The sequence below is a fragment of the Salvelinus alpinus genome, chromosome 21 (genome assembly GCF_045679555.1).
Source record: "Salvelinus alpinus chromosome 21, SLU_Salpinus.1, whole genome shotgun sequence".
NCBI lineage: Eukaryota > Metazoa > Chordata > Actinopteri > Salmoniformes > Salmonidae > Salvelinus > Salvelinus alpinus.
This window is the reverse complement of record NC_092106.1, coordinates 30,657,922-30,676,836: the sequence shown is the minus strand read 5'-3', so window position 1 is coordinate 30,676,836 and position 18,915 is coordinate 30,657,922. Positions and strand designations below refer to the sequence as shown.

The 18,915-nt window shown below is 50.5% G+C and overlaps 1 protein-coding gene across 1 annotated transcript in view; it reads left to right on the top strand.

Moving 5' to 3' along the window:
- LOC139548224 (fatty acid CoA ligase Acsl3-like) overlaps nucleotides 1-18,915 on the top strand; it is a 50,218-nt gene that overhangs the window by 25,642 nt on the left and 5,661 nt on the right. Inside the window, exons 9-11 of the mRNA XM_071357755.1 lie at nucleotides 3,994-4,133; nucleotides 4,404-4,576; nucleotides 16,201-16,275. Of these exons, the coding sequence (XP_071213856.1) occupies nucleotides 3,994-4,133; nucleotides 4,404-4,576; nucleotides 16,201-16,275 (388 nt within the window). The remainder of the gene's footprint in view (nucleotides 1-3,993; nucleotides 4,134-4,403; nucleotides 4,577-16,200; nucleotides 16,276-18,915) is intronic.

The following is an 18,915-nucleotide window of genomic DNA, read 5'->3' as shown; positions in this document are numbered from 1 at the left end:
TCTACACTACTTTCATTCCATCTATAGCATTTCTTAATATTGTGCATTTCCTTTTGCTTTGATGCCTCATGGTTGAGTATTGCTCTGTTCAGGTAGACTGTGATTTTGCTGTGATCTAACAGGGGTGTCAGTGGGCTGACTGTGAATGCTCTGAGAGACTCTGGGTTGAGGTCAGTGATAAAGTAATCTACAGTACTACTGCCAAGGGATGAACTGTAGGTGTCCCTACCAAAGGAGTCTCCTTGAAGCCTACCATTGACTATGTACAGACCCAGCGTGCGACAGAGCGGCAGGAGTTTTGACCCCTTTTTTGTTGTTGTCATAGTTGTGTCTATTTGATATTTGGGAAGGAATACTGTCACCTACCGGTAGGTGTTTGTCCCCCTGTGTGCTGAGAGTGTCAGGTTCTTGTCCAGTTCTGGCATTTAGGTCACCACAGACTAGTACATGTCCCTGGGCCTGGAAATGGTTGATCTCCCCCTCTAGGATGGTGAAGCTGTCATCGTTAAAGTATGGGGATTCTATTGGGGGGATATCAAACGCTAAATTGAGACTCTGCATGCAGAATTCTGCAAAAATATCCCCCGTGTACAACGTAGAACACCACATTATGCAAGCAGAGCAGAATTAGGTCGATACCCGCTAATTATCAAAATCCAGAAAAGAGCCGTTAAATTCTACAACCACCTAAAATGAAGCAATTCCCAAACCTTCCATAACAAAGCCATCACCTACAGAGAGATTAACCTGGAGAAGAGTCCACTCAGCCAAGCTGGTCCTGGGGCTCTGTTCACAAACACAAACAGACCCCACAGAGCCCCAGGACAGCAACACAGTTAGACCCAACCAAATCATGAGAAAACAAAAAGATAATTACTTGACACATTGGGAAGAATTAACAAAAAAACAGAGCAAACTAGAATGCTATTTGGCCCTAAACAGAGAGTACACAGTGGCAGAATACCTGACCACTGTGACTGACCCAAACTTAAGGAAAGCTTTGACTATGTACAGACTCAGTGAGCATAGCCTTGCTATTGAGAAAGGCCGCCGTAGGCAGACCTGGCTCTCAAGAGAAGACAGGCTATGTGCACACTGCCCACAAAATGAGGTGGAAACTGAGCTGCACTTCCTAACCTCCTGCCCAATGTATGACCATATTAGAGAGACATATTTCCCTCAGATTACACAGATCCACAAAGAATTTGAAAACCACCCCGATTTTGATAAACTCCCATATCTACTGGGTGAAATACCACAGTGTGCCATCACAGCAGCAAGATTTGTGACCTGTTGCCACAAGAAAAGGTCAACCAGTGAAGAACAAACACCATTGTAAATACAACCCATATTTATTCTTATTTGTTTCCCCTTTTGTACTTTAACCATGTGTACATCTTTACAACACTGTATATATACATAATATGACATTTGTAATGTCTTTATTCTTTTGGAACTTGTGTGAGTGTAATGTTTACTGTTCATTTTTATTGTTTATTTCACTTTTGTTTATTATCTACTTCACTTGCTTTGGCAATGTTAACATATGTTTCCCATGCCAATAAAGCCCCTTGAATTGAATTTAATATAGGTAGCACACATGAGGACATTTCCTTATTCATTTCTAGCCAGATGTAAAATGTTCCTGTTTTGACTAATTTAATAGAGTGGGTTAGGTCTGCTCTATAACAAATTAGCATACCCCCTGAGTCTCTTCCCTGTTTTACACCTGGTAGTTTGGTGGATGGGACTACCAGCTCTCTGTAACCTAGAGGGAAACCAGTGGGTCCATCTCCTCTATACCATGTTTCTTGTAGGATGACAATGTCTGTATTTCCAATTTCTTTGATGAAGTATAGCTTCCTGCTCTCTCTCTCTTTAGCTCTCTCTCTCTCTCTCTCTCTCTCTCTCTCTCTCTCTCTCTCTCTCTCTCTCTCTCTCTCTCTCTCTCTCTCTCTCTGTCTGTCTCTTTGTCTCTCTTTCTGTCTCTCTCACTCTGTCTCTGTCTTTAATTCTCTCTTTGTCTCTCTCTCTGTCTGTCTGTCTGTCTCTCTCTCTATTTATTTATTTATTTCTCTCTCTCTGTCTGTCTCTCTCTCTCTTTCTGTGAGACCCCATGCATCTCTTCATCTGTGTGTTCCCCCATGAGGACCCTAGGAGTCAGGGGACACAGGTCAGAGTGCCCCAATGTCTGGAACCATTCACAGCTGTAAACAGAACGTGAGAAAGCCCTGTGTGGTTTTCTCCATCATAGACAAACACACACTCACTCACACACACACACACACACCGCTCACAGTGTGTAGTTTCCTCTGTGACACCAGGCTGCATGTGTCCCACATCAACTTCCTCTCTCACTACTTTATCTAACATGCACACAAACACAGACTCTCACACCCACCAGCTGGTTTTTATTGTTTGTTGTTTGTGCCCTTTGCTCCATTAAAACTTGGAGCCCAGTTTTGGAACTCACTGATTAATTTAATAACGAAGTGTTCTGGGTTTTAGTGGGGTTGGACAAACTCTCCCTACAGTCACCATGTCAATAAGAAACAGACAGTGCTAAGTCACACACACACACACACACACACACACACACACACACACACACACACACACACACACACACACACACACACACACACACACACACACACACACACACACACACACACACACACACACACACACACACACACACACACACACACACACACACACACACACACACACACACACATACATACACACACGGTCGTGTACAGCTAACCTTGTGGGGACACACAATTCAGTCCCATTCAAAATCCTATTTTCCCTGACCCCTAAACCTAACCTTAACCCGTACTCTTACCTTAACATTAACCCAAAAACCTAACCTTAAACCTAAACCTAACCCTAGCTCCTAACCCTAGCTCCTAACCCTAACCCTAGCTCCTAACACTTAACGTAATTCTAACCCTAACACTAATTCTAACCTTAACCCTAACCCCTAGAAATAGCATTTGACCTTGTGGGGACTAACAAAATGTCTCCAGTTGGTCAAATTTTTGTTTGTTTACTAAGTCCCCACAAGAATAGTTAAAGACGTCCACACACACACACATACACACACACACGGACATGGTACCATCTTTAAGACATTATAGCATCACTCCCATCATCTCCTGCAGAGTGTAATCTGAGATCCGAGAACAACTAACTGGACAACTGAATGACTTAGTGGTTCCTCTCCTTCTCTCTATATCAATCTCTCTGGGAGTGATGAGGGCACTGTTTTCCATGCCCACAGGAGAGTTGGGCATTCCCATTCTATTGTTTACTGTAACACTGAATATGTATTGACCAGATTGTTCCCCAATACACCACATTAGATTCTGATTGCTTTACTAGTTGCTGAATCTGTGAGCATCTTTACAGAATTTATTGAATTTAGACCTCTAATATTGAAATGGTTGGTATGGGACTTGGTCTTGTTTTCATGCCCAGGACACGGAGTCTCTGCTGGGCAGATAGAGAAGAGACACTGGCTGATGTCACTCCCTCCATGTGTTATCTCTGTGCTCACAAAGCTCCTCAGAACTGGACCTCCTGACAGAGAGGTGTCAGGGATCTGCTGTCTGCGCCTGGGACCAAAGCCCCATATTAAGACTGTAGACAGACACAATGTAAAGCAATGTGCTTTGGCCACATACAGACAGATCCAGAACTGATTGACCCGAACACCCACCACCCTCTTCTTATTTCCCCTCCTCTTTCTGTTCCTGTCTCTAATTCTCCATCTCCCCCTATTTTCTACCCTCTCTTATACATCCAACTCAACTCCCCCTCTTTATTTCTCTCTTTATGTGTCTCTGCTCACCATCTCTCAATTCCTCCCCTCTTTTCTCTCTCTCTCTCTCTCTCTCTCTCTCTCTCTCTCTCTCTCTCTCTCTCTCTCTCTCTCTCTCTCTCTCTCTCTCTCTCTCTCTCTCTCTCTCTCTCTGTGTGCTACAGGAGATTATGGATCGTATCTATAAGAATGTGATGACCAAGGTGGAGGAGATGAGCAGTGCTCAGAGGACTCTGTTCACTCTGGCCTATAACTACAAGCTGGAGCAGCTCTCCCAGGGACGCAGCACGCCACTGTGTGACAAGTACGTCAGTCTACTACAGTACACACACACACACACACACACACACACACACACACACACACACACACACACACACACACACACACACACACACACACACACACACACACACACACACACACACACACACACACACACACACACACACACACACACACGTCCTTACATATACACATAATATCGATTACACACACAAAACCGAATCCAAAAACAAATAACATAATGAAAAACAGTTGATCCAGGAAGTGTAAACATGAATTTCCCCTCCAGCCTGGTGTTTAAGAAGGTTCGGTCCCTCCTGGGGGGGAAGACCAGGGTGCTGCTGTCGGGCGGGGCGCCCCTCTCTGCCGCCACCCAGCGCTTCATGAACGTGTGCTTCTGTTGCCCCGTGGGCCAGGGCTACGGCCTCACCGAGACCTGCGGGGCTGGAACCATCAGTGAGAGTAAGAGAGAGTGAATGTAGTGGATACAGAGGGATGGGGTAGGAGGGAGGAGAGACTAGTGGACACAGAGGGATGGGGTAGGAGGGAGGAGAGACTGTAGTAGATACAGAGGGATGGGGTAGGAGGGAGGAGAGACTGTAGTAGATACAGAGGGATGGGGTAGGAGGGAGGAGAGACTGTAGTAGATACAGAGGGATGGGGTAGGAGGGAGGAGAGACTGTAGTGGATACAGGGGGATGGGGTAGGAGGGAGGAGAGACTGTAGTAGATACAGAGGGATGGGGTAGGAGGGAGGAGAGACTGTAGTAGATACAGAGGGATGGGGTAGGAGGGAGGAGAGACTGTAGTAGATACAGAGGGATGGGGTAGGAGGGAGGAGAGACTGTAGTAGATACAGAGGGATGGGGTAGGAGGGAGGAGAGACTGTAGTAGATACAGAGGGATGGGGTAGGGGGAGGAGAGACTGTAGTAGATACAGAAGGATGGGGTAGGAGGGAGGAGAGACTGTAGTAGATACAGAGGGATGGGGTAGGGGGGAGGAGAGACTGTAGTGGATACAGAGGGATGGGGTAGGAGGGAGGAGAGACTGTAGTAGATACAGAGATTTGGGGTAGGAGGGAGGAGAAACTGTGGTAGATACAGAGGGATGGGGTAGGGGGAGGAGAGACTGTAGTAGATACAGAGGGATGGGGTAGGATGGAGGAGAGACTGTAGTAGATACAGAGAGATGGGGTAGGGGGAGGAGAGACTGTAGTAGATACAGAGGGATGGGGTAGGGGGGAGGAGAGACTGTAGTGGATACAGAGGGATGGGGTAGGAGGGAGGAGAGACTGTAGTGGACACAGAGGGATGGGGTAGGAGGGAGGAGAGACTGTAGTGGATACAGAGGGATGGGGTAGGAGGGAGGAGAGACTGTAGTGGACACAGAGGGATGGGGTAGGATGAAGGAGAGACTGCAGTGGATACAGAGGGATGGGGTAGGAGGGAGGAGAGACTGTAGTGGATACAGAGGGATGGGGTAGGAGGGAGGAGAGACTGTAGTGGACACAGAGGGATGGGGTAGGGGGAGGAGAGACTGTAGTAGATACAGAGGGATGGGATAGGGTAGGATGGAGGAGAGACTGCAGTGGATACAGAGGGATGGGGTAGGAGGGAGGAGAGACTGTAGTGGATACAGAGGGATGGGATAGGAGGGAGGAGAGACTGTAGTGGATACAGAGGGATGGGGTAGGAGGGAGGAGAGACTGTAGTGGATACAGAGGGATGGGGTAGGAGGGAGGAGAGACTGTAGTGGATACAGAGGGATGGGGTAGGAGGGAGGAGAGACTGTAGTAGATACAGAGGGATGTGGTAGGGGGGAGGAGAGACTGTAGTAGATACAGAGGGATGGGATAGGATGGAGGAGAGACTGTAGTGGATACAGAGGGATGGGGTAGGAGGGAGGAGAGACTGTAGTGGATACAGAGGGATGGGATAGGAGGGAGGAGAGACTGTAGTGGATACAGAGGGATGGGGTAGGAGGGAGGAGAGACTGTAGTAGATACAGAGAGATGGGGTAGGGGGAGGAGAGACTGTAGTAGATACAGAGGGATGGGGTAGGGGGGAGGAGAGACTGTAGTGGATACAGAGGGATGGGGTAGGAGGGAGGAGAGACTGTAGTGGACACAGAGGGATGGGGTAGGAGGGAGGAGAGACTGTAGTGGATACAGAGGGATGGGGTAGGAGGGAGGAGAGACTGTAGTGGACACAGAGGGATGGGGTAGGATGAAGGAGAGACTGCAGTGGATACAGAGGGATGGGGTAGGAGGGAGGAGAGACTGTAGTGGATACAGAGGGATGGGGTAGGAGGGAGGAGAGACTGTAGTGGACACAGAGGGATGGGGTAGGGGGAGGAGAGACTGTAGTAGATACAGAGGGATGGGATAGGGTAGGATGGAGGAGAGACTGCAGTGGATACAGAGGGATGGGGTAGGAGGGAGGAGAGACTGTAGTGGATACAGAGGGATGGGATAGGAGGGAGGAGAGACTGTAGTGGATACAGAGGGATGGGGTAGGAGGGAGGAGAGACTGTAGTGGATACAGAGGGATGGGGTAGGAGGGAGGAGAGACTGTAGTGGATACAGAGGGATGGGGTAGGAGGGAGGAGAGACTGTAGTAGATACAGAGGGATGTGGTAGGGGGGAGGAGAGACTGTAGTAGATACAGAGGGATGGGATAGGATGGAGGAGAGACTGTAGTGGATACAGAGGGATGGGGTAGGAGGGAGGATAGACTGTAGTGGATACAGAGGGATGGGATAGGAGGGAGGAGAGACTGTAGTGGATACAGAGGGATGGGGTAGGAGGGAGGAGAGACTGTAGTAGATACAGAGAGATGGGGTAGGGGGAGGAGAGACTGTAGTAGATACAGAGGGATGGGGTAGGGGGGAGGAGAGACTGTAGTGGATACAGAGGGATGGGGTAGGAGGGAGGAGAGACTGTAGTGGACACAGAGGGATGGGGTAGGAGGGAGGAGAGACTGTAGTGGATACAGAGGGATGGGGTAGGAGGGAGGAGAGACTGTAGTGGACACAGAGGGATGGGGTAGGATGAAGGAGAGACTGCAGTGGATACAGAGGGATGGGGTAGGAGGGAGGAGAGACTGTAGTGGATACAGAGGGATGGGGTAGGAGGGAGGAGAGACTGTAGTGGACACAGAGGGATGGGGTAGGGGGAGGAGAGACTGTAGTAGATACAGAGGGATGGGATAGGGTAGGATGGAGGAGAGACTGCAGTGGATACAGAGGGATGGGGTAGGAGGGAGGAGAGACTGTAGTGGATACAGAGGGATGGGATAGGAGGGAGGAGAGACTGTAGTGGATACAGAGGGATGGGGTAGGAGGGAGGAGAGACTGTAGTGGATACAGAGGGATGGGGTAGGAGGGAGGAGAGACTGTAGTGGATACAGAGGGATGGGGTAGGAGGGAGGAGAGACTGTAGTAGATACAGAGGGATGTGGTAGGGGGGAGGAGAGACTGTAGTAGATACAGAGGGATGGGATAGGAGGGAGGAGAGACTGTAGTGGATACAGAGGGATGGGGTAGGAGGGAGGAGAGACTGTAGTGGATACAGAGGGATGGGGTAGGAGGGAGGAGAGACTGTAGTGGATACAGAGGGATGGGGTAGGAGGGAGGAGAGACTGTAGTAGATACAGAGAGATGGGGTAGGGGGAGGAGAGACTGTAGTAGATACAGAGGGATGGGGTAGGGGGGAGGAGAGACTGTAGTGGATACAGAGGGATGGGGTAGGAGGGAGGAGAGACTGTAGTGGACACAGAGGGATGGGGTAGGAGGGAGGAGAGACTGTAGTGGATACAGAGGGATGGGGTAGGAGGGAGGAGAGACTGTAGTGGACACAGAGGGATGGGGTAGGATGAAGGAGAGACTGCAGTGGATACAGAGGGATGGGGTAGGAGGGAGGAGAGACTGTAGTGGATACAGAGGGATGGGGTAGGAGGGAGGAGAGACTGTAGTGGACACAGAGGGATGGGGTAGGGGGAGGAGAGACTGTAGTAGATACAGAGGGATGGGATAGGGTAGGATGGAGGAGAGACTGCAGTGGATACAGAGGGATGGGGTAGGAGGGAGGAGAGACTGTAGTGGATACAGAGGGATGGGATAGGAGGGAGGAGAGACTGTAGTGGATACAGAGGGATGGGGTAGGAGGGAGGAGAGACTGTAGTGGATACAGAGGGATGGGGTAGGAGGGAGGAGAGACTGTAGTGGATACAGAGGGATGGGGTAGGAGGGAGGAGAGACTGTAGTAGATACAGAGGGATGTGGTAGGGGGGAGGAGAGACTGTAGTAGATACAGAGGGATGGGATAGGAGGGAGGAGAGACTGTAGTGGATACAGAGGGATGGGGTAGGAGGGAGGAGAGACTGTAGTGGATACAGAGGGATGGGGTAGGAGGGAGGAGAGACTGTAGTGGACACAGAGGGATGGGGTAGGATGGAGGAGAGACTGCAGTGGATACAGAGAGATGGGGTAGGGGGAGGAGAGACTGTAGTAGATACAGAGGGATGGGATAGGGTAGGATGGAGGAGAGACTGCAGTGGATACAGATGGATGGGGTAGGAGGGTGGAGAGACTGTAGTGGATACAGAGGGATGGGGTAGGAGGGAGGAGAGACTGTAGTGGATACAGAGGGATGGGGTAGGAGGGGGGAGATACTGTAGTAGATACAGAGGGATGTGGTAGGGGGGAGGAGAGACTGTAGTAGATACAGAGGGATAGGGTAGGAGGGAGGAGAGACTGTAGTGGATACAGAGGGATGGGGTAGGAGGGAGGAGAGACTGTAGTAGATACAGAGGGATGGGGTAGGAGGGAGGAGAGACTGTAGTAGATACAGAGGGATAGGGTAGGAGGGAGGAGAGACTGTAGTGGATACAGAGGATGGGGTAGGGGGGAGGAGAGACTGTAGTAGATACAGAGGGATGGGGTAGGGGGGAGGAGAGACTGTAGTAGATACAGAGGGATTGGATAGGGTAGGGGGGAGGAGAGACTGTAGTGGACACAGAGGGATGGGGTAGGGGGGAGGAGAGACTGTAGTAGATACAGAGGGATTTGATAGGGTAGGGGGGAGGAGAGACTGTAGTGGACACAGAGGGATGGGGTAGGATGGAGGAGAGAATGTTGTGGATACAGAGGGATGGGGTAGGAGGGAGGAGAGACTGTAGTAGATACAGCGGGATTGGATAGGGTAGGGGGAAGGAGAGACTGTAGTGGATACAGAGGGATGGGGTAGGAGGGAGGAGAGACTGTAGTGGACACAGAGGGATGGGGTAGGAGGGAGGAGAGACTGTAGTAGATACAGAGGGATGGGGTAGGAGGGAGGAGAGACTGTAGTGGACACAGAGGGATGGGGTAGGAGGGAGGAGAGACTGTAGTGGACACAGAGGGATGGGGTAGGAGGGAGGAGAGACTGTAGTGGATACAGAGGGATGGGGTAGGAGGGAGGAGAGACTGTAGTGAACACAGAGGGATGGGGTAGGAGGGAGGAGAGACTGTAGTGAACACCGAGGGATGGGGTAGGATGAAGGAGAGACTGTAGTAGATACAGCGGGATTGGATAGGGTAGGGGGAAGGAGAGACTGTAGTGGATACAGAGGGATGGGGTAGGAGGGAGGAGAGACTGTAGTGAACACAGAGGGATGGGGTAGGATGAAGGAGAGACTGTAGTAGATACAGCGGGATTGGATAGGGTAGGGGGAAGGAGAGACTGTAGTGGATACAGAGGGATGGGGTAGGAGGGAGGAGAGACTGTAGTGGACACAGAGGGATGGGGTAGGAGGGAGGAGAGACTGTAGTGGATACAGAGGGATGGGATAGGAGGGAGGAGAGACTGTAGTGGATACAGAGGGATGGGGTAGGAGGGAGGAGAGACTGTAGTGGATACAGAGGGATGGGGTAGGAGGGAGGAGAGACTGTAGTGGATACAGAGGGATGGGGTAGGAGGGAGGAGAGACTGTAGTAGATACAGAGGGATGGGATAGGAGGGAGGAGAGACTGTAGTGGATACAGAGGGATGGGGTAGGAGGGAGGAGAGACTGTAGTGGATACAGAGGGATGGGGTAGGAGGGAGGAGAGACTGTAGTGGACACAGAGGGATGGGGTAGGATGGAGGAGAGACTGCAGTGGATACAGAGAGATGGGGTAGGGGGAGGAGAGACTGTAGTAGATACAGAGGGATGGGATAGGGTAGGATGGAGGAGAGACTGCAGTGGATACAGATGGATGGGGTAGGAGGGTGGAGACACTGTAGTGGATACAGAGGGATGGGGTAGGAGGGAGGAGAGACTGTAGTGGATACAGAGGGATAGGGTAGGAGGGGGGAGAGACTGTAGTAGATACAGAGGGATGTGGTAGGGGGAGGAGAGACTGTAGTAGATACAGAGGGATAGGGTAGGAGGGAGGAGAGACTGTAGTGGATACAGAGGGATGGGGTAGGAGGGAGGAGAGACTGTAGTAGATACAGAGGGATGTGGTAGGGGGAGGAGAGACTGTAGTAGATACAGAGGGATAGGGTAGGAGGGAGGAGAGACTGTAGTGGATACAGAGGGATGGGGTAGGAGGGAGGAGAGACTGTAGTAGATACAGAGGGATAGGGTAGGAGGGAGGAGAGACTGTAGTGGATACAGAGGATGGGGTAGGGGGGAGGAGAGACTGTAGTAGATACAGAGGGATGGGGTAGGGGGGAGGAGAGACTGTAGTAGATACAGAGGGATTGGATAGGGTAGGGGGGAGGAGAGACTGTAGTGGATACAGAGGGATGGGGTAGGGGGGAGGAGAGACTGTAGTAGATACAGAGGGATTTGATACGGTAGGGGGGAGGAGAGACTGTAGTGGACACAGAGGGATGGGGTAGGATGGAGGAGAGAATGTTGTGGATACAGAGGGATGGGGTAGGAGGGAGGAGAGACTGTAGTAGATACAGCGGGATTGGATAGGGTAGGGGGAAGGAGAGACTGTAGTGGATACAGAGGGATGGGGTAGGAGGGAGGAGAGACTGTAGTGGACACAGAGGGATGGGGTAGGAGGGAGGAGAGACTGTAGTAGATACAGAGGGATGGGGTAGGAGGGAGGAGAGACTGTAGTGGACACAGAGGGATGGGGTAGGAGGTAGGAGAGACTGTAGTGGACACAGAGGGATGGGGTAGGAGGGAGGAGAGACTGTAGTGGATACAGAGGGATGGGGTAGGAGGGAGGAGAGACTGTAGTGAACACAGAGGGATGGGGTAGGAGGGAGGAGAGACTGTAGTGAACACAGAGGGATGGGGTAGGATGAAGGAGAGACTGTAGTGGACACAGAGGGATGGGGTAGGAGGGAGGAGAGACTGTAGTGGATACAGAGGGATGGGATAGGAGGGAGGAGAGACTGTAGTGGATACAGAGGGATGGGGTAGGAGGGAGGAGAGACTGTAGTAGATACAGAGGGATTGGATAGGGTAGGGGGGAGGAGAGACTGTAGTGGACACAGAGGGATGGGGTAGGGGGGAGGAGAGACTGTAGTAGATACAGAGGGATTTGATAGGGTAGGGGGGAGGAGAGACTGTAGTGGACACAGAGGGATGGGGTAGGATGGAGGAGAGAATGTTGTGGATACAGAGGGATGGGGTAGGAGGGAGGAGAGACTGTAGTAGATACAGCGGGATTGGATAGGGTAGGGGGAAGGAGAGACTGTAGTGGATACAGAGGGATGGGGTAGGAGGGAGGAGAGACTGTAGTGGACACAGAGGGATGGGGTAGGAGGGAGGAGAGACTGTAGTAGATACAGAGGGATGGGGTAGGAGGGAGGAGAGACTGTAGTGGACACAGAGGGATGGGGTAGGAGGTAGGAGAGACTGTAGTGGACACAGAGGGATGGGGTAGGGGGGAGGAGAGACTGTAGTGGATACAGAGGGATGGGGTAGGAGGGAGGAGAGACTGTAGTGAACACAGAGGGATGGGGTAGGAGGGAGGAGAGACTGTAGTGAACACAGAGGGATGGGGTAGGATGAAGGAGAGACTGTAGTAGATACAGCGGGATTGGATAGGGTAGGGGGAAGGAGAGACTGTAGTGGATACAGAGGGATGGGGTAGGAGGGAGGAGAGACTGTAGTGAACACAGAGGGGTGGGGTAGGATGAAGGAGAGACTGTAGTAGATCAGGCGGGATTGGATAGGGTAGGGGGAAGGAGAGACTGTAGTGGATACAGAGGGATGGGGTAGGAGGGAGGAGAGACTGTAGTGGACACAGAGGGATGGGGTAGGATGGAGGAGAGACTCCAGTGGATACAGAGGGATGGGGTAGGAGGGAGGAGAGACTGTAGTGGATACAGAGGGATGGGGTAGGAGGGGGGAGAGACTGTAGTAGATACAGAGGGATGTGGTAGGGGGGAGGAGAGACTGTAGTAGATACAGAGGGATAGGGTAGGAGGGAGGAGAGACTGTAGTGGATACAGAGGGATGGGGTAGGAGGGTGGAGAGACTGTAGTAGATACAGAGGGATAGGGTATGGGGGAGGAGAGACTGTAGTGGATACAGAGGGATGGGGTAGGGGGGAGGAGAGACTGTAGTAGATACAGAGGGATGGGGTAGGGGGGAGGAGAGACTGTAGTAGATACAGAGGGATTGGATAGGGTAGGGGGGAGGAGAGACTGTAGTAGATACAGAGGGATTGGATAGGGTAGGGGGGAGGAGAGACTGTAGTGGACACAGAGGGATGGGGTAGGAGGGAGGAGAGACTGTAGTGGATACAGAGGGATGGGGTAGGAGGGAGGAGAGACTGTAGTGGATACAGAGGGATGGGGTAGGAGGGAGGAGAGACTGTAGTGGACAAAGAGGGATGGGGTAGGATGAAGGAGAGACTGCAGTGGATACAGAGGGATGGGGTAGGAGGGAGGAGAGACTGTAGTGGATACAGAGGGATGGGGTAGGAGGGAGGAGAGACTGTAGTGGACACAGAGGGATGGGGTAGGGGGAGGAGAGACTGTAGTAGATACAGAGGGATGGGATATGGTAGGAGGAAGGAGAGACTGTAGTGGATACAGAGGGATGGGGTAGGGGGGAGGAGAGACTGTAGTAGATACAGAGTTGATGGGATTGGAGGGAGGAGAGACTGTAGTGGATACAGGGGGATGGGGTAGGAGGGAGGAGAGACTGTAGTGGATACAGAGAGATGGGGTAGGGGGAGGAGAGACTGTAGTAGATACAGAGGGATGGGATAGGGTAGGATGGAGGAGAGACTGCAGTGGATACAGAGGGATGGGGTAGGAGGGTGGAGAGACTGTAGTGGATACAGGGGGATGGGGTAGGAGGGAGGAGAGACTGTAGTGGATACAGAGGGATGGGGTAGGGGGGAGGAGAGACTGTAGTAGATACAGAGGGATGGGTTAGGAGGGAGGAGAGACTGTAGTGGATACAGAGGGATGGGGTAGGAGGGGGGAGAGACTGTAGTAGATACAGAGGGATGTGGTAGGGGGGAGGAGAGACTGTAGTAGATACAGATGGATAGGGTAGGAGGGAGGAGAGACTGTAGTGGATACAGAGGGATGGGGTAGGAGGGAGGAGAGACTGTAGTAGATACAGAGGGATAGGGTAGGGGGGAGGAGAGACTGTAGTGGATACAGAGGGATGGGGTAGGGGGGAGGAGAGACTGTAGTAGATACAGAGGGATTGGATAGTGTAGGGGGGAGGAGAGACTGTAGTAGATACAGAGGGATTGGATAGGGTAGGGGGGAGGAGAGACTGTAGTGGACACAGAGGGATGGGGTAGGAGGGAGGAGAGACTGTAGTGGATACAGAGGGATGGGGTAGGAGGGAGGAGAGACTGTAGTAGATACAGAGGGATTGGATAGGGTAGGGGGGAGGAGAGACTGTAGTGGATACTGATGGATGCGGTAGGAGGGAGGAGAGACTGCAGTGGATACAGAGGGATAGGGTAGGAGGGAGGAGAGACTATAGTAGATACAGAGGGATTGGGTAGGGGGGAGGAGAGACTGTAGTGGATACAGAGGGATGGGATAGGGTAGGATGGAGGAGAGACTGCAGTGGATACAGAGGGATGGGGTAGGAGGGAGGAGACACTGTAGTAGATACAGAGGGATTGGATAGGGTAGGGGGGGAGGAGAGACTGTAGTAGATACAGAGGGATTGGATAGGGTAGGGGGGAGGAGAGACTGTAGTGGACACAGATGGATGGGGTAGGAGGGAGGAGAGAATGTAGTGGATACAGAGGGATGGGGTAGGAGGGAGGAGAGACTGTAGTAGATACAGAGGGATTGGATAGGGTAGGGGGGAGGAGAGACTGTAGTGGATACTGATGGATGCGGTAGGAGGGAGGAGAGACTGCAGTGGATACAGAGGGATGGGGTAGGAGGGAGGAGAGACTATAGTAGATACAGAGGGATTGGGATTGGGGAGGAGAGACTGTAGTGAATACAGAGGGATGGGATAGGGTAGGATGGAGGAGAGACTGCAGTGGATACAGAGGGATGGGGTAGGAGGGAGGAGAGACTGTAGTAGATACAGAGGGATGGGATAGGGTAGGATGGAGGAGAGACTGCAGTAGATACAGAGGGATGGGATAGGGTAGGATGAAGGAGAGACTGCAGTGGATACAGAGGGATGGGGTAGGAGGGAGGAGAGACTGTAGTGGATACAGAGGGATGGGATAGGGTAGGATGGAGGAGAGACTGTAGTAGATACAGAGGGATGGGATAGGGTAGGATGGAGGAGAGACTGCAGTGGATATAGAGGGATGGGGTAGGAGGGAGGAGAGACTGTAGTAGATACAGAGGGATAGGGTAGGGGGGAGGAGAGACTGTAGTAGATACAGAGGGATGGGGTAGGGGGGAGGAGAGACTGTAGAAGATACAGAGGGATATGGTAGGGGGAGGAGAGACTGTAGTGGATACAGAGGGATGGGATAGGGTAGGATGGAGGAGAGACTGTAGTAGATACAGAGGGATGGGATAGGGTAGGATGGAGGAGAGACTGCAGTGGATATAGAGGGATGGGGTAGGAGGGAGGAGAGACTGTAGTAGATACAGAGGGATAGGGTAGGGGGGAGGAGAGACTGTAGTAGATACAGAGGGATGGGGTAGGAGGGAGGAGAGACTGTAGTAGATACAGAGGGATGGGGTAGGGTGGAGGAGAGACTGTAGTAGATACAGAGGGATGGGGTAGGAGGGAGGAGAGACTGTAGTAGATACAGAGGGATGGGGTAGGAGGGAGGAGAGACTGTAGTGGATACAGAGGGATTGGGTAGGAGGGAGGAGAGACTATAGTAGATACAGAGGGATGGGGTAGGAGGGAGGAGAGACTGTAGTGGATACAGAGGGATGGGGTAGGAGGGAGGAGAGACTGTAGTAGATACAGAGGGATAGGGTAGGGGGGAGGAGAGACTGTAGTAGATACAGAGGGATGGGTTAGGGGAGAGGAGAGACTGTAGTAGATACAGAGGGATAGGGTAGGGGGGAGGAGAGACTGTAGTGGATACAGAGGGATAGGGTAGGGGGGAGGAGAGACTGTAGTGGATACAGAGGGATAGGGTAGGAGGGAGGAGAGACTGTAGTAGATACAGAGGGATAGGGTAGGGGGGAGGAGAGACTGTAGTGGATACAGAGGGATGGGGTAGGAGGGAGGAGAGACTGTAGTAGATACAGAGGGATAGGGTAGGAGGGAGGAGAGACTGTAGTGGATACAGAGGGATGGGGTAGGAGGGAGGAGAGACTGTAGTAGATACAGAGGGATAGGGTAGGGGGGAGGAGAGACTGTATTAGATACAGAGGGATTGGTTAGGAGAGAGAGTAAATTGGAGAGCAGAGTTCTGAAAATCATGGAAATATCCATTATTTCTCCCCAATGCAGTAAAAAACTGCAGTCAGCAGTGATCCATTGCCCAACATAACTATTAGTTCTGTGTTGTCATCCCTTAGAGATAGGAGAGAGAGCAGGGCCCTGGCAGGGCTACTATGGTTTGGTTAGGTTACCACGGTAACAGATGTGGAACATTCAGCATCACAGTGCCACTGTGTATTATACAGTGGTCAGTCACTGCAGTTTGGGATGACGATGTGTGTGCGTGTGCGTGTGTCTGCTTTCCAGTGTGGGACTACAGCACAGGGCGAGTTGGAGGTCCGCTCGTTTGTTCTGAAATCAAGCTCAAGGATTGGGTGGAGGGTGAGTGACACAGAAAGACAGGGAGGAAGACCCCTGGGTCTCTTTATCCACACACACACCCACACAAACCCACACACACACACCCCCCCACACACACACACACACACACACACACACTTATGAAAACAATGTCATATAGTTTACCGATCCATCCCACATTATTTACACACACGCCCTAGTCAGTGTGAGAGATGGACAGCGTTTTAGGGGAAAAATCCCTCTTTCATATTTCAACTGCACCATCATGACCTTGTAAGGAAGCCATTCAGAACAGAACTCTTTCCTCTGTACAGTGTTCCATCATACAGTGCCTTCAGAAAGTATTCACACCCCTTCACTTACAAGGTGGGATTCAAATGCATTTGTCATTTTTTTGTCAACAATCTATGCAAAATACTCTAATGTCAAAGTGGAAATTTGATTACATAGATATTCAAACCCCTGAGTCAATACATGTTAGAATCACCTTTCTGCGTAAGTCTCTAAGAACTGTGTACACCTGGATTGTACAATATTTGCACATTATTCTTTTAAAAATGTGATTGTTGATAATTGCTAGACAGCCATTTTCAAGTCTTGCCATAGATTTAAGTCAAAACTGTAAATAGGCCACTCAGGAACATTCAATGTTGTCTTGGTAAGCAACTCCAGTGTACAGTGGGGAGAACAAGTATTTGATACACTGCCGATTTTGCAGGTTTTCCTACTTACAAAGCATGTAGAGGTCTGTCATTTTTATCATAGGTACACTTCAACTGTGAGAGACGGAATCTAAAACAAAAATCCAGAAAATCACATTGTATGATTTTTAAGTAATTAATTTGCATTTTATTGCATGACATAAGTATTTGATCACCTACCAACCAGTAAGAATTCCGGCTCTCACAGACCTGTTAGTTTTTCTTTAAGAAGCCCTCCTGTTCTCCACTCATTACCTGTATTAACTGCACCTGTTTGAACTCGTTACCTGTATAAAAGACACCTGTCCACACACTCAATCAAACAGACTCCAACCTCTCCACAATGACCAAGACCAGAGAGCTGTGTAAGGACATCAGGGATAAATTGTAGACCTGTACAAGGCTGGGATGGGCTACAGGACAATAGCCAAGCAGCTTGGTGAGAAGGCAACAACTGTTGGCACAATTATTAGAAAATGGAAGAAGTTCAAGATGACGGTCAATCACCCTCGGTCTGGGGCTCCATGCAAGATCTCACCTCGTGGGGCATCAATGATCATGAGGAATGTGAGGGATCAGCCCAGAACTACACGGCAGGAGCTGGTCAATGACCTGAAGAGAGCTGGGACCACAGTCTCAAAGAAAACCATTAGTAACACACTACGCCGTCATGGATTAAAATCCTGCAGCGCACGCAAGGTCCCCCTGCTCAAGCCAGCGCATGTCCAGGCCCGTCTGAAGTTTGCCAATGACCATCTGGATGATCCAGAGGAGGAATGGGAGAAGGTCATGTGGTCTGATGAGACAAAAATAGAGCTTTTTGCTCTAAACTCCACTCGCCGTGTTTGGAGGAATAGAAGGATGAGTACAACCCCAAGAACACCATCCCAACCGTGAAGCATGGAGGTGGAAACATCATTCTTTGGGGATGCTTTTCTGCAAAGGGGACAGGACGACTGCACCGTATTGAGGGGAGGATGGATGGGGCCATGTATCGCGAGATCTTGACCAACAACCTCCTTCCCTCAGTAAGAGCATTGAAGATGGGTCGTGGCTGGGTCTTCCAGCATGACAACGACCCGAAACACACAGCCAGGGCAACTAAGGAGTGGCTCCGTAAGAAGCATCTCAAGGTCCTGGAGTGGCCTAGCCAGTCTCCAGACCTGAACCCAATAGAAAATCTTTGGAGGGAGCCGAAAGTCCGTATTGCCCAGCGACAGCCCCGAAACCTGAAGGATCTGGAGAAGGTCTGTATGGAGGAGTGGGCCAAAATCCCTGCTGCAGTGTGTGCAAACCTGGTCAAGAACTACAGGAAACGTATGATCTCTGTAATTGCAAACTAAGGTTTCTGTACCAAATATTCAGTTCTGCTTTTCTGATGTATCAAATACTTATGTCATGCAATAAAATGCAAATGAATTACTTAAAAATCATACAATGTGATTTTCTGGATTTTTGTTTTAGATTCCTTCTCTCACAGTTGAAGTGTACCTATGATAAAAATTACAGACCTCTACATGCTTTGTAAGTAGGAAAACCTGCAAAATTGTCAGTGTATCAAATACTTGTTCTCCCCACTGTATATTTGGCCTTGTGTTTTATGTTATTGTCCTGCTAAAATGTGAATTTCTCTCCCAGTGTCTGTTGGAAAGCAGACTGAACCAGGTTTTCCTCTAGGATTTTGCCTGTGCTTAGCGCTATTCCATTTATTTTTATCCTAAAAAACTCCCTAGTCCTTGCCAATGACAAGCATACCCATAACATGATGCAGCCACCACCATGCTTGAAAATATGAATAGTGGTACTCAGTGTTGTGTTGTGTTGGATTTGCCCCAAACATAATGTCTTTGCCACATTATTACTTAAGTGCCTTTTTGCAAACCGAATGCATACAGAGGTAGTCTTTCAAAAATCATGTTAAACACTATTATTGCACACAGAGAGTCCGTGCAACTTATTA